This window comes from Solea senegalensis, linkage group LG4 (genome assembly GCF_019176455.1).
Source record: "Solea senegalensis isolate Sse05_10M linkage group LG4, IFAPA_SoseM_1, whole genome shotgun sequence".
NCBI lineage: Eukaryota > Metazoa > Chordata > Actinopteri > Pleuronectiformes > Soleidae > Solea > Solea senegalensis.
Genome location: NC_058024.1, coordinates 9,592,982 through 9,609,312, shown reverse-complemented (window position 1 = coordinate 9,609,312; position 16,331 = coordinate 9,592,982). Strand labels below are relative to the sequence as shown.

Here is a 16,331-nt window from a genome sequence, read left to right as displayed (position 1 = left end):
ATTACACCCAAAAGCCACGTTGTTAGGTAACCCGTCCACTGCTTGTCAACTCAAATATCTAATCAGCCAATCACATGGCTGCAACTCAGTGTATTTAGGCAGGAAGACATGTTGAAGACGATCTGCTGAAGCGGGTCTGTGGAAGAACGTTGATTCACTGGACTTCGGTGGCAGTCGAGCTGATCTGAGTATTTCAGAAACTGATGATCTTGTCGTGCAGAACCATCAGTGGGCAACAACTATTCCCCACGAGTGAAAATGCCTTGTTGATATCAAAGGTCAAAGGATAATCTCAAAAGTAGCTCAAATAAAATCTCATTGCAGTGAAAGTAAGTGTCAGAATATTTCTGAAAGCACAGCACATCTAACCTTGAAGCAGCACAAGACCAAACCAGGTGACACGCCTGTCCCTGTGTACCTAATAAAGTGACCAGTGGCAACTTTAAGTAAAATAATTCGCAATTACAAATACATTTTAAAAATGTAAGAATGAGGCAGACTGGCCCCCTCTTTAATTATTGGGTCATTATAACTTAGAAGAAACAAGCAAATTGAACCTAAAATGACGCATCATATCATTACAATAGATTATACAATTACTGGCCACTTTATTAGGTACACAGGACACATACTAAAGTGCTGTGTCTTCAGATAGATTTTCTGCATTTCTACACGTTGGTTTAGCAAGTGTTAAAACTTAGTTACTGTTTCCAAGCTGCTGCTGCCGCCGCCTTTTTTTTTTTTCATTTTGAACCAGTCTCAGTGTTCTACTCTGACCTCTGGCATCAACAAGGCCTTTTCTGCTGCTCACTGGATATTTTCTCTTTTTCTGAACATATCTTTGCAAAGACGGCTGTGTGTGGAAATCCCAGTCGATCAGTAGTTTCTGAAAATACCAGCTCACCTGGCAGCAACACCCACGCCATGTTCAAAGTCACGTACTTTACCTTTCTTCCTCAGTCTAATGCTTGGGTTGTTTTGACCGTTGTATACACGACCAAGTGCTTTGAGTTGCTGCCATAGAACTGGTTGAGTAGATATTAGCATTGACAAGCAGTGGAACAGGTGTACCTAATAAAGTGGCAGACGTATTGATCCAAAAAGTGTGTCTGGTAACTGCTGTCACATCGATTCAAAGACAGACAGATAGTTTAATGTTTCCTCTTGACATACGAAAAAAACTTAAATCACACCTCAGAACTGTTTTTAATTACTCTCCACCAGTTGACAGCAGTTTTCTTCTGCGTCAGCACTTTTAACAGATGTAGCTGAGTGAAAAGTACTTGTTTCAACTCTGTGCTTTGATGGCGACTCATCAGGTGTGAGTGTGATCAGGTGGATGTGACATGTGGCATGGCAGAAATGAAGAATGTAGAATTGTTTGATACCGCCTTTGATACAGCAGCTCCTCAGAATCTAATTGTACAGGATGTTTAGTATATTATGTTATTTGAATGTCTAAACTATTATTTCCAGTCTCACCGCACTCAGCCAGACTGCCAGTCAACACTGAGACAACTTCCTTCCTTGATTTTAGTAGAAAGCAGTACCATAATTGAATGAAACAAGAGCCCTCCCTCCCTTTATATACCGCACAAACAACACACATACATACACACACCCAGGCGCGCACACACACACACACACACACACACACACATTTTACAGGATGGTGTATAAACTTAATAGGATGCATTTGGTTCCAAAGCCCCCAGCTTGCTCAGTGGAAAGTGAGCTGGATTGTTTTTCAGTTTCTTAATGTCGAACTTTTATAACGGCCAGATAAAAAAAAATGTTGCCATGGTGATTTAACCACAACATTGCAATTACCTTGATGCAATGAGACTCTAGGGGCTCACAAACAAACCATTGTAACACAATTAAGATGTAAGTACCACCAAAAAAATGTACTTAAAAACAAGAGAGGAAGGAGGAAAGCAACACAAGAAAGTGAAATAATGGTAGTGTCTTCAAAGGTCCTGAGACAGAGACACTGTGACAGACTTGAGTTTCTTCGTTTGTTTTTTTTGCCCCTCAACAGCTGCAAGACACAAATTATCCACCAATATGTTAATGAGTTATAATGCACCAAACACTGTCATAATTCAGCCACATATTTTTCACATCAACTTCAAAGTCTATCAGGCAGCTACCTCAACAAAATCATACAGCAAAAGCTCACAGCGCACACAACCCCCGCCTTCTGTGAGAGGGACAAAACGTGGATGGATGGTATAATTGCCTCACTTCAAAGTGCAGGTTATTGGTCTGCATTTACTGTTGCGATTGCAACGCTGTGGGGTGTTTTTTCTTCATAAATGTGGCTCGAGTGGGTGGGAAAAGTGGTTCATTCCTCTCAAGGCACAAATCCCACTTAAATGCCCCAACACTGACCCACATGACCCAGACAAAGAAATAACGTACAACCTTCAATCTGCTTCCTTCTTGTCACTTTCTCACGTTACATGAACATCACGAGGAAAATAATAACGGTGTTTTGTCTTTGCTGTTGCTTTTCTTTGATGAAGAAGTAGAAAAAAAGTCACTTTTATAGGAACAGAAACTATAAAAGATGTCGACACCGTCTTTCTTATAAAAGAGGAAACTGCTTTTGTTTCTAAAAATGCACCAGCGCACAGGAGATGTCAAAAAACATATTTTTTATTAACAGACAGACAACGCTCCATCAAGTGATATGCAATTTCATATTCATTTCCAAAATGGCAGTAACCAGATATAAACATTTAAAGGCGATACGACAAAAATAATCTAATTAAAAGGAACAAAATTCAGGATTTTGACACGGATAAAATAATTATGGAACATAAACATAAAGTGTTGTGCATCTTCAGATTTATCTCAGTTGAAAGGTTTCTCATATGCTCATTTTGATGAATAATAATAATAATAATAATTATTATTATAATAATGCAAAAATCAATCTTAACATTAAAAATGCCCCTTTATGGTTAAACTGATTAAATGAGGACATGTGGTTTGTATTTGTAATTGCACATGAACCCATTAACTATAACGTTGCAGGGTTTTGAGATAATTTGTTGCTGTTGCTTTTAAAAGCATTGTTTTTCACACACACACACACACTTCTAATTGCACTGGTACAAGAAAACATACAAAATACAGAAAACACACAGTAATACCGTACAGTTGGGATGTCAACCACAGGTACACTTCAGTTCATGCTGTATTTACTTGATGGACAAATGGCTCCCTCTAGTGGCTACAACTGCAACTAGCAACATGTCGAGATGACTCGCATCACTGGTTAAAAATCATGAAAACTATTTAAATTGTTTTGTCAGGAAGAATGTGTGCAGATGCAGAACAAAACAGAGTAAAAACCTTCAAGAGTCGAGGGACACGAGACGGATTCGTCTGTGAAGTCGGCAACAAATCCCGCTCACAAGGCAGAGGAGGAGGTTTTGGGAGAGACACCCCTGCTCGTCCACAAATATTTTAAACTCTGCCGTGATTCCTCCTCAGGCGTGCTGCTCTTTCTCCCACGCTGTGACACTTACGTGCGGGGAAGTCAGCACAGTAATTGTGCTGTAGAGTCTAAGAGTGTTGAACGGCCTCAGAAGTCACTGAGGATACTGATGTCGGCAAACTCTTTGCGGTAGCGGTGAGCGCTTAAGGCGAGCAGGAAGGACCACTTCAGGCTCATGAAGCTCCACACACACGACAGGTAGAGACTCTGAGGGTCAGTCAGTGCTGTGGGGGGAGGAGACACATCAGCACTGTGATGCAGAGCAATACGGTGCACACTCACTGTATCATGGACATGTCGGCAGGTGTTACCTAATCACCAGAGGTGGAAAGAGTAGTGAAATAGTCTACTCAAGTAAAAGTTTTTACTTACGTACAAGTAAATGTACTGCTCTGAAAATGTACTAAATTTAAAGTAAAAAAAGTAGCTTGTTTAAAATTTACTTACTTTTTTTAATAAGGTTCTTTCTTGTGTCGTGCAAAAAGGGGACACAAATCTCACATGAATTGTTTTTAAATAAAGAAAAACCTTTACTAATTAAAGTGAATAAAATATGAAATAATCGATTAATCGATTAGTAAATTAATCGACAACCATTTTGATAATCGATTAATCGGTTTGAAGCTTTTTTTCATGATTAAAACAAGATTTCCGATTGTTTAAGGTTCTTCAATGTGAACATTTTCTTAATTTCTTTGCTCTGGATAACAAATGAATCAGTCAAAGTGAATCATTTTTGCTTGTGGACAAAACAAGACATTGGAGAAGATCATCATGTCCAAGTTTGACAAACACCGATCAACATTTTTTAAGGTGTTCTGATATTTTATGGACCAAACGATTAATCGAGAAAATAATCGACAGATTAATCGATTATGAAAATAATCGTTAGTTGCAGCTCTAATGAAAACACTCATTGTGTGAACTGTTGGGGTTCTCTGCTCTCCTTGATGTTGTCTATGTACAGTGCCTTGAGATAATGTATGTTATGATTTGGCGCTATACAAATAAAATTGAATTGAATAATGTATCAGTCAGAATGGGTCAAATGTCATCAATGTTTTAACTTTCTCACTCACTCTAGGACTTTAATTAGCGCCAATTCCCCTGTCCTCATCATTCACCTGTCCCCATTATCCCCCTGTCCTCATCATTCACTGCCAAAGCTTCCGGTGCATGATTTTTTCAGGCTTTACAAAATGCATTTTGTAAATGTTGAGTGCACAAATGTTATGTGTTGTTGAGTCACATGGAGTAGCGATAAATGTGCAGTCACAAAATAGACCGTTTTTTAAATTTTATTTTTGTTCACAAAAACGAACCGAGCGAACTTTCAACTGTGACGAATTTGTAAAATTCACAATTTCAATCAGATTTAAAACATTTGTAGTACTTGTTTTGCTCAGGTGTGTTTATATAGTTGGTGAAAATGATTGCCTATAGGTTGTGCTAGAAAAAGCATATAAGACACTCTATATATTATTCCTATAGCCTCAATACATAGGTTTTAACATAGTAATGGAAAAAAGCAGCCTAAAAGCTGTGTTCTAAGGGTTAATATTAAACAGATCAAGAATAAAGTCTACCACTCACAGGGAGCTGGAGTCCCGCGTCCACAAATACATACACACAGAGATAAACGAGCATTCACTCTCCTGAAAGGTCATTTGAGTTTGAGGCCCCTGATTTAGAATGTCCAGTTAACCTCTGTATGTTTTTAGACTGTGGGAGGAAACTGGAGCAACTCACGTGCACACAGGGAAAACATGCAAAGTCCATACAGAAAATGGGATTCTAACTGGTGAACTTCTTACTGTGAGGCAACTGTGCTATCCACTACTCAACCATGTGGCAATAGGAGTACTTTTTTAATTTGTTGTTCTTAGAGGTGATTCTTTTTATTTAAAGAGGTATAAACTTGTGTGAAATTATTTTACTTTGGCAGATATTGAAGATAAAATAATTATAAGCATATAATATGTATATACTGTAAGTAAAAATCATTGTTCTCATTTGTGTTCCTGTGTGTTCTATTTTATTGTTTTATTCTCAAGTAATTAATGTACTGTCTGTTTATGACATGGACCCCAGAAAGATCAGCTGTGACTATTTCACATTTAAAAAATAATTGATATTTATTTCTAAAGAAATAACTCAAGAGTAATGAAAAATAATCATAGTAAACTTTGTAAAAGACCACAGTAACACATTGCTTTATAGGACACATAAAAAAGCAATAAGACACAGACATGGAGAAGAACTTACATTCTCTGTTGCTGATGGCAACAGACAAGAAGACGATGAAGGCCACGACTGCCAGCAGAGAGAAGAAAATCCCGATGAAGAAGAACAACTTGAGGCCCTTCAGCCACGTTCTCCAGTAATCCTGCAGGTACATGATGTGAGTGATCAGGGTCCAAAGTGCCAGCACACCTGATTCATGGACACAAAAACAGAGACATGAGTCCAAGTAGTTTTCTTTCTTTAACAGGTTTTAGAAATCTAGATATCTTTAATACTTTAACACCTAAGCTTCAAAATGTCCGTCTGGACTTTTTTTTTGCTTATTGTAAATGAAGGAACAAAACATTTTATTGAAAAACATATTTTGCATGTTAAATTTGAAATTTAAACAGTATAAAACATGTTCAAAACAAATGTGCACATTTATTTATCAAGGTAACTCAAGTTCAGTATCGCCACACTCTGTGCTTCACTTTGAATATAAAAAATAAAACCCTCTTAGGTTAAAAAAACAAAACAAGTAATTAACACAACTATAATTTATGCATTGTATCGTGTTACATTTGTTTGAATAATAATGAAGCACAGGCTATTCCAAGGTGGTGGGGAAGGGGGCCCAAATCAATGTTCCAATTAGGGCCCCCGTAAAGACTAGGGCTGATTTGAACACAAACAACACTCTGTCTGCATCTAGCAGCTTTTTGTTTTTTTAATAATGAATTCAAGAACAGTTTCAGTACTGGACTGCACATTTTGAAAGTATTGCATTGAAAATCTTACATAAAACAATACGCACATATTCAAGACACTGATTCTCAGAAGTTGTTCTTCTCTGATCAGTTTAAGGCTGTGAAGCTTTAAATTTATCAGTGGTTCACTGTGACTTAAAGCTGCAGTGTGTAACTGTTGGGCATTTTGTTGTTTTTAAAATTATTCTGGTTATAGTAAAGGTTATTTTAATCAAATAGTTGTTTTGTTTTATTTAAACACTTATTCAAACTGTTACAATGAACCATCCCACATGTTACACAATGCGTTTTTAAAGCTGCAGTGTGTATTTATTTGTTTTGTTTTTTCTGTTCTTGTTGCTGCTGTTCTGCTTCTGCAGATCTTCGTGAACATCAACGGAACTTCATCATAAAAATGGCTGTCAAGAAATACTATCAGCGCTGACTGAGGGAGCAATTGTGTTTATACAGCAGCAGCACAGGGGTGGGCGGGGACAAGAAGCTGTCTCCGTCTGTCTTGAGAATGTCACTGGGTGACAGAATGTAGTACGAGAATGTAGTATGACACTTGTTTATAATTAAACGTTATAAAATGCAGTTTTAAGCAATGTAACTGAATGCAGGTACTTTCACAGCATCACCTGTGTCTGACGACGACCCACTTCACCTACTGGTCTGTGTTACAACTACAGTGTCTGCGATGAGGGCCTTGCTAGTGTAACTGTTAATGAGGGACGAGCATACATTTTCAGCTGCAGATACATCGTGACGCAGCATGTTGCCAAATGCTGAATCAGTGAATCTCACTTCTTTCTTTCTTTCAGATGACTCCTCTTTTACGCAATCATAATCTGTGAAGCTGCGACACATTCCACACACTTTTCGTCGAGTCATTTCACACTCCCATTCACCATCATTGAGGAACCTGAACTATCTTCATTATCCTGCTATGGCCTAGACTGCTGGGGGAATTCCCATAGTGCAATGAGTGCTCCCTCTCTCCTTCTTATATAACATTATAACATGACACTAAACTTGTTCTTTCGCTTCCCTGGTTTGTACTTTTCCTCCCTTTCCTCATTCTGCAGGTGCCTGTAGCTCCAGGGCTGCAGGATCAAGATACAGACCTATGCTATCATTATTAATAATAATAATAATAACAATAATAATAGTAGTAGTAGTAGTAATAATAATAATAACAATAATAACAATAATAATAATAATAACCCAGGATTCCCACATTTTCTTTGGTGAGAAGGAGATCTTGGTATTTGCATTTTCCAGGCATCACGTCATTTGCTCTCTCTTGCTTATCGTTACTCACTCATTGTTCCGCATGGAATCTCACATCAACGGTGGAGAGCGCTGCTAGAAATTAGAACTGGACATCTGTTCTGCGTAGGTCTAGTCTACGTACATTAGGGAATGCAGGACATGAAACAGTAGGTGACGTCGTAACAAAAAAGGGAGACATTTACCTAAATACCTAAATATAAACTTAACATATTTCTTGCACAAAATTCAAGCACTTGCAATGACCCGGGTCTATTAAAGGCAATTTTCCAAAACTTTCAAGGGAAATGTCTTGAAATGTTTTTCAAATTCGCAAACATTCAAGGGTTTCAAGAACCCTGATAACCTCTCATTAAATATGATATGAGTATAATTTTACTTGAATTCGTGCTACTGCTAATATGAATAAAACTATTCTACTGTAAAAATAATATGATCATCTTTACAACCACTCTGACAGTGACTTATACTCATAGAGGGAAAAAAATGGTATCGGAACATCTCTACTGATATATGTCTACTCCTGGTATCGGTCCTCTGTCCCTACACTTAGATTATCTTCTAAACACCTGAATCCATCACTCACTGAAAACTCAAATGCATCATGCTGCATCAAAGCTGTGGAACACTCTCCCACTCTACTACTGTAAATCCAATTGTCTTTTCACTCTTGCTTTTAATCCTGATGCTCATGTCGTCATCAATCTGACTGAACAGGGTGCATTTTATCAATGAGGGTAACTGATCTTTGTATTTGTGAGTGAGAAAGTACCATTTTTATCTGGAGCCCAGCCATCAGTCTGATCAGTGGTGTGTTGAAGCACTAAAACTGATAACAGTACATCCTGTGATAGGACGAGTGTGGAGATTATAGATATAAACATGCAAACCTCAACAGCAGTTCAAAGGTTACATACATGGATATTTAACGCAGCCTGTTGCCTTCAGTTTGCAAACCAACTGTTTTGTCTTCTTTTTTTTTATTGAAAATGTCTTTTATGAAGTCACAAACCTACTGTATGTCCATCTTATACAACAATTCCATTTAAAGAGTAAACTTATAGAAACTTACAGGAAGACAGTGGTGCTTACTCAACACTAACGTCAATCATTAGGCTCCTGTTGCAACGGCGTCACGTCTTCTAGTGCAGTTTGTATTCATTTAAGTACAGTACAAAGTTCACCTTGTAGCAAAAGGTGTGAAACACTCAAACATTATGGTAAAATGCTTCAAGACGGTGTTTCTTTAGCAAGTTTGCGGGACCAGAATCACAACAGCAAACATCCATATATATATATATATATAACCTAATATTATTTTGAATTGGTGAAGGGACCATTTCCAAGAGATGTTTGGTAATTAAAGAATCATTTTTGCATGATATTTAAAAGAAGTAGACTAAAAGGTTGGGAAATACTGTAGAAAATGTCATTGGGGACCCAAAATAAAACTCCAGCAACCCATCTGTGGGTCCCAACGCAGTCTTTGTGGATCAGGACAAAAAAATAAATGCTGCTGTGTGCTGCATAGTATTTAGTATAGTATAGTATAACAGTGACAAGGCCAGATTAATCCATTGAATTGACTTTAACACCTGCATCATTCAGTCTATAACACATTTGAATGTTCTTTTCTTTGTTCTTTGAGTAAGAAATGCAAGGGAACAGGTAAAGGTGCTGATTTACTAGTACTCTTAAATATTTCTCAAGCCTATAATGCTTTTTATTACCAATGTTATTAACTTTCTTAAACATGATGCTTTATTAGCCTTCTGCAGGAAACCCAGACTTAAAACTATGTGACTGAATTGATTGACAGCTGTATGGGTTCAGTTGTTCCTGCTGCTCTTTTGTTTTCAACCGTGGACTCAAATCTGTGTCTTTTTAAAGTGGTGAACGATTGGAACATGGACAACGTGATGACAGGACTCAGGACAAAACATTGAAGGACTGGTACAAACCGCAGAGGACAGAGGACAGAGGAGCAGCAGCAGTGTTTTGTTTACCTGACAGTCCTCCCATGGCTGCAGTCCACGGCTGTTTGAACACGATGTTCCACACCACGAAAGCAGAGAAGCCCATGAGCAAACCGCACGACGCGTAGCCGACACTAATGTACGTTTTATTTACGGCCATTTTCACGAAAACAAAAACAAAAGGGCGGCGCGATGAAGAACAGAGACACACAACGACTGAACGAGAACCGAGAGAGAGTGAGTGAGAGGCACAGAGAGAGAGAACGCGAGAGAGCGAGTGAGTGAGAGACAGAGAGAGAGAGAGAGAGAGAGAGTTGTTTCAAAACAACTGCATCCGGTCAATCTGAAAACACGTGGCTGCTGGATGTGTGTTCTGCTGACTAATGGTTGTTGTCACACACAAACACACACACACACAGGGTGAAGAAGTGTGAATCATGACAAAGCGTTTTCTTCTTCTTTTTCTGTCCAGCTGCTGAAATTCAGAAAAACACAAACGTCACTGAGGACATCTGCTCACAGCAGCAGCTCTGTGACGTAATGAGCTGACACAGCGCCCCCCAGAGGAACAGAGGACGCCTGTAAGAGCTGATAATGAACATCATGTTACATCAAGAAAAATAATTATACATTTTTGCTCATATTGTAATAATTTTATGAAGCAAGCAAAAAATATTAATGTAATAATTGTATTACATTAAAGTGAGTCAATAATTTATGGATTAACTTGGTGATTCTCTGTAGTATTTTTAAAGTAACTTTTGATATAAATGAAGTATTTCTATTGTATTATTACAATAGAAATACTTATTATTACCAATGTAATCAGTGTTGTTACATGCAAGCTACCAGATGTAATATGCTTTTACGGTTTCTTAAATTTTTTTGTTACATCATGCGTCGTTACATTGTCGGATACAAGAGAGAAGGTGGCAGCAAGCTCTCGATTTTTTTATGGGGTTGCACAAAATTTTGTAGTTAAAATAAATGCAAACTTGTTTTAAAAAAGTCTATTTTTTAAGTAGAACAATTTCATTGTGAACCATTTTAGTGTAAAATAAAACCTAAGCTCTATACTCTCAAACACTTTCTCAAACAGTTCATTTCAATTTTTATCAAAAATAACCAGAAGTTACACACTGTATCTTTAAAGGTCCACTGTAACATTTAGCAGGCTTTATTGGCAGAAACTGTATTATACCACCCATACGTATGTATATATGTGTAATAATAAAATATGAATTTGCTTTCATAGCCTTAAAGTAAGCCTTCTCTGTGTACTATGGGCTTTATTCATTGATGCCACTGTCTTGTGCTTCCATGTTTCTGCAGGAGTCCAAACAGAGACCAGCCAGAGTGAGCAATCTAGACCTTTCATTTTTGTTTTATTTCTTAGACTTCAAACAATATCAATGGATGTCACTTTTAATCTGCTTAAGAGTTATTTTTATGTCCACACTTGAACCCTGTGGTAGATACTTACTAACACTTGCATTGACTTGACTGAACAATACCCAATCATGATGAGACAGACCACCCTCTTTGTTTAAGGAATCAATAATAACTTTAGCAATAAATTACTTTATAAAATACACATCTGTAGATGCAGCCTTTGAAAAGATAATAATAGAAATACAATAAAGATTAATGAATGAGTGATAAACGGGTTGAATAAAAACACAACCAAACCCTTTTCAGTGTAAAACAAAGTATCCCTGGCTAACAAACAAAACATAAACTTGACTATACAAACAAAAACAATACCTTTGTGTAGACTAGACTTGAGGGAACTACCAATAAAGGTAGCCCAATGATATTATGGAATAATTACAGTAGAACATCAATGGTCAGAAATTTTGTCACATTTCAGTTGTTAACAATTTGATAAAAGGGAAGGGAACACCGTGTAGTCAATAACACTCAAGCTGTGGCATCAAGCTGTGGCAACAGAGTTTGCAGATAGTAACGGAAAAAGAAATCTGGCAACTTCTTCTTCATGACCTCAATCACACCTTTGTCCCTGTAGATGCGTTGAACAATTAGGTCCTCTTTGGACCAGACCAGCAGATCACACCACGATGCACCCGTTACCATCATCTCTCCTTGGATGTGCCAGTAGCACTCGTGGGTCGTTTGCAGTTTCATGACACCGCCCCAACAGACCAAGAACCCACAGTTCACAAAGCTACGGAGCCCAATGCATTTGACATGCACCAGCCCAAAAGAGTGCTTCTCCTGAGGGTCGTATGCTAATCCATCAGGCAGTGCCCCCAACCATGGAGCATTTGGATGGACAACCAAACCACAGGGGTACCAGCTGATACACAGACGTCGACAGTATTCCCGAAGTACTTCACTCTTCGTCTCTCTGTCAATCAGCGCCATCTTGTACATGGGGGGTCCTTTCCGTATTTTTGATATTAATTGCTCCACTTCCCCACCTTCTGGTTTGAGTTTGCAGATCTCCCTAAAACGGCAAGTCAAGCGCAGCTTGCGTAGCTCTTCTACAAACTCGCTTTCACATGTGGAGTACGCCAGTCTGTTAGCTGCTTCCCAAGTGACACGCATGTTTTTCAAGATTTCCTGCTCGAGGAGAGTGAGAGTACAGGAGATGTACTCTGGATCAAGTCTGTTATAGGGCAGGGGAAGTGATGGTTGATGGGGAGCATCTTTGTGAGGTTTATAATCCTGACCGGATGGCACGGGACATTGGTAGGACAGAGGAGAACCTACAGGCACTTTACCAAAAGCACAGTCCACCATTTTCACATTTGCTGTGAGGCCCATTGTAGTTATCAAAGGCTTCTCATCGTCTGGAAAATCCTTATAGACTTCAGTGAGCCTTGCCAAAAACAAGTTGTAGTCCGGTAAAGCTGTAACAATAGATGTTGTGGGCATCGACCTGTATCAAACAGATTCATGTCAAGTCCAGTGTAAGCAAACCAGTAGCACTGCGTCAAGAATTTAAGAGTTTTGACGTCATCTTACCTTGGTTCTTCTAGCAGGGTTTTCTGCAGGCCTGTCTTTAAAATCCTCTATTTTAATTTGCACCCAGGAAAAGAAAAACAAATATTATTTATTCTGCAATTTGGACAAAAACATTATACACTCAAGTCCTTAAGCTAAGCAGTGTCAGGGGCAAGTTTTTCCAACAGTGAAGATAAAGTAGTCATCATAAAAATATGTACTCCAACACTGTAGGGGGAGCTCCGTAGAGAAAAATGCGAAAGAGAGACCAGGAAAGTTCCACTTTAAAATAAAAGACCAACAATTACTTATTATGAGTAACATTTATATGACAATTACCACCTTACTCTGTAAAGCTGTGCTAAGTGTTTAACGACATCATTCAACCTTCCATAGAAAGGTTTATTCATCAATGTTTCGTCAGGCTTACCTTTTCCTTTGGTGAATCAGTTATTTGGCTTTCCAGACTTCCACTTCCACCATCTTCATTACTGGGTAGCTGCGAGTATTCTGAGACTTCACCCAAGTTAGACAGGGAACTGTCATCATGTTTGTAACTCATGTCAGCGGAAGCAGTATCTGAAGAGTCCCTAATGGTCTCCAAATCTTGAACAGTAAACATTTCAGGCTCAGCGTCCATGTCTTCATCTTCCTGTTCTGGTTCATTTTTCACCCAGACTGGGGTGACTGTGCTGTCAGATCCACCTTGCTCTTGTATTGGCTCTGAATTAAAACTTATGTCATATTCAATCTGCTCTTCTTTAGGCATCTTTGGCAGCGGCTCTGATATTTCCCAGTCCACTCCAGTGTTCAGCTCAGGTGGCTGCTCCCTTTCCTCTGCGGCAACTGTTGTGACCTCTGATCTTCGATTAGCACTGGTTTGTTTACTGAAATCTATTGTAGGTGAGGCGAAAAAGTAAAAAACAATTTAATTTAATAACAAAACATGTTTGCTTCACTTTGAGAATTAGTAGTCTGCAGACACAATACTGGCCTTCAAGCTGTAATTATTTTACCATAAGAAACATTTACTTTTTCCACATACATTAAATGATTAATATATAATCAACATTTTAGTTTTGAGGATTCAAGATTTGAATATTGTAAGAAGAAGCAAAAATAAATGTACCATTTAAAATGTTTAATAATTCGTAGATTTCAATGCTCCTAGGAATAAATGAGTATTTATATATTTGGGTAGTAACTTGTTTAGTGTAAAAGCGTAATGTAACTTAAAATAAACACATAGTTGAAGCACAATCACCTAAACATTTACTGCTAGAGTAACATTATGTGAGTAAAGGGTCACAGCACAGAAGTGTGGCGTCGAACTGGTGCAATGACAACGAATGACAACACTGAAAGTGACAACTCTTTGTCTCAACAAGACGTCAAGCTTTGTATAAGAAAATAATGTGGGGCGATCACAAGGGAGTTATGTTTTTTCGGTCGTTCAATCATGGGTGGAGCAGGTCTACCTGCACCATGACCATACCATACCCTTTTAATAGAATGAAACAGTTAGGGCCAGTTAGTAGTATTTATTCCTAATGGAAGCTCTAAAAAAATATGTATTGTACTGTACCAAACTGAATCATTCCCCTCGGTAGAAACACAGCTATGGTGGCACAATATGTCTGCCTCTGTAAAGCAAGGCCCTTGCCTTAATTTCATCTAAAAGGTTTATTCTATGGCTAAGAAAAACAGATTTGTATTTTTTTTTTAGAGTTTATGCATTTAAACAAGCTTACTAATGGGTAGTACATTCAATTTCCGACAGTAACCCCTCTTAAAAGTTAAGTGCTGGACCTTTAAATTGTAAACTAATAACTTGTTCTATCAATTTTGTAGCTATAAAATGTACGCATTACAGAGCGTCATAAAATAGACCAAATCCAGTGCCAGTATTATCCAATATTATATATACATTTCAATTGAATGAATAATATTTACCTGTCAGAACAAACGACAACGTTAATAGTACTTTAGCCATCCTGTTTTCAGGTCAATGGAAACACACATTAACTTCACACTGATATAACAAACTTTGTTGAGTTAAGATAAGAGAAAAGAGGCAGACCTATGTGCGTTAACTTTATCTCGGGACTGAGCACCATGTGCAGGATGTTCCGCAGTCGGATGTTTTCCTGGTGAAACTCCTCCACAATGTTTCCCACTTCTTCAAATATCTCTACGGCCACGCTGGTGAACCGCTCCGTGAGGAAGCTCCGAAAAGTCAGCATTTTGCTGGTCGACATTTTATTGCAGAAACAGAGAATACTGGTCTCAAAACGCAGCGAACCGCCCGCGAACAGTCTCAAAACATCGGAAAATGACAACATGAACTTCCGCTTAAAAAAAATCTTCTTCTATCGATTTGAGACTCTGTGAGACGCTGCATTAGCAAGGTCGCCATCTAACGGCTGGAAATGATGAGGGGAAAAAACATAGATTAATCTCAAACAAAAAGAAAATAGGCTATGAGTTGTACCGACTTTAGTTATCAGATTTAGATCCATGGTTCTCAAACCTTGGTACATGTTCCACCAGTGGTACACAAGCGTCCTCTGGTGGTACTTGGAGGAAAATCAGAAATACTGTTCTACTGTATACACCAACGTATGTGATCAGAGTGGAGCTGAGTGTGTAAATATTTAAACAATACCATTTTTTAAAAATATATAAATATAATTATAAATTAAATAATAATAATTAGAGTCACATTATCTTTTGTGTACGCATAAACTTCATTTAAAACAAACCTAATTTGGGTTTAGAATGAGCCATTTACTTTATTTGTACTTTAGGCAAAGGCCTTCCTTTACACCTTGTGCCACCATCTTGTGCCACCATCTTCCTACAGCAGGACCAACAGACAAACCAGCCACAGAATGCACTTGCCATTTTGAAACAAAAACTTACATCCCAACCAAAAAAGAATGACTTCTTTTCAAGAACTTTGAGCTGTGATTGAGAACTTCAACCATGAAGTCATTGAACAGCCTGCCAAAAATAATTATTAGGAGAAGAAAACTTATTTTTTTTCATGCAAAGGCCACCATTGTTCCCAACGCAGTTGAGAAAGGGATGGGAAAGAGAGGAGTCCTCCGTTTGTTACAATCTGCAGTCTCACTATTAGATGTCACAAATTCTTACAAAATTAACTTATGAGAAAAAAAAAACTATGTTAACTTTTCTGTTTCCATAGTAAAGAAGTGCTCACTTTTAAATGTGATTTCAGTATTACAAGTAAAATACTTTGCCAAGTGTATTCATGCAACGGTCCACTACATCATTGCCTGAGTATTATATAGGCCTTCAAATTGAGATTACCATTAATGACACACATGAGGCAAAAATAACTATGTTAACTATTATTGGTAGTAGGCCTACTGTAGAATGGAATATGTTCTAAAATATATACAATTTGGCTATCTTAACCACGCAGGATTATAGGCAGAAACCTCCGACAATTATTACATTACGGTCATCTAGACCAAATTAGACTTGGTACATTTACGAAAACAATGCCCTGTAAAGTTGATTTTATATCTTTTTTTTTATAAGTAGTCATGGAAAAACAATTCTGGGCTGGTAGATATATAGAACCGGCAA

General features: G+C 37.9%; 2 protein-coding genes across 2 annotated transcripts; both read right to left on the bottom strand.

Annotated features, from left to right (window-relative positions):
- Window positions 1-2,643: 2,643 nt before the first annotated feature.
- Window positions 2,644-9,971, bottom strand: slc48a1b (solute carrier family 48 member 1b). The gene is made up of 3 exons (XM_044023154.1): window positions 9,780-9,971; window positions 5,774-5,941; window positions 2,644-3,732 (listed from the first exon to the last, which is right to left on the bottom strand). Exons 1-3 carry the CDS (start codon window positions 9,907-9,909, stop codon window positions 3,596-3,598), a joined length of 435 nt encoding a protein of 144 aa, XP_043879089.1. The 5' UTR covers window positions 9,910-9,971; the 3' UTR covers window positions 2,644-3,595.
- Window positions 9,972-11,117: 1,146 nt separating this feature from the next.
- Window positions 11,118-15,039, bottom strand: LOC122767672. The gene is made up of 4 exons (XM_044023095.1): window positions 14,797-15,039; window positions 13,147-13,610; window positions 12,738-12,784; window positions 11,118-12,651 (listed from the first exon to the last, which is right to left on the bottom strand). The coding sequence occupies exons 1-4, from the start codon at window positions 14,972-14,974 to the stop codon at window positions 11,670-11,672; spliced, it is 1,671 nt and encodes a 556-aa protein (XP_043879030.1). The 5' UTR covers window positions 14,975-15,039; the 3' UTR covers window positions 11,118-11,669.
- Window positions 15,040-16,331: the final 1,292 nt, after the last annotated feature.

Coding starts and splice junctions, on each gene's coding strand:
- LOC122767672 (XM_044023095.1), bottom strand. CDS start 14,974: ATGTCGACCAGCAAAATGCTGACTTTTCGGAGCTTCCTCACGGAGCGG. Junction 13,611..14,796: donor GATAAAGTTAACGCACATAG/GTCTGCCTCTTT, acceptor CACCTACAATAG/ATTTCAGTAAACAAACCAGT. Junction 12,785..13,146: donor CTGATTCACCAAAGGAAAAG/GTAAGCCTGACG, acceptor AAATTAAAATAG/AGGATTTTAAAGACAGGCCT.
- slc48a1b (XM_044023154.1), bottom strand. CDS start 9,909: ATGGCCGTAAATAAAACGTACATTAGTGTCGGCTACGCGTCGTGCGGT. Junction 5,942..9,779: donor AGCCATGGGAGGACTGTCAG/GTAAACAAAACA, acceptor TCCATGAATCAG/GTGTGCTGGCACTTTGGACC. Junction 3,733..5,773: donor TGCCATCAGCAACAGAGAAT/GTAAGTTCTTCT, acceptor CTCCCCCCACAG/CACTGACTGACCCTCAGAGT.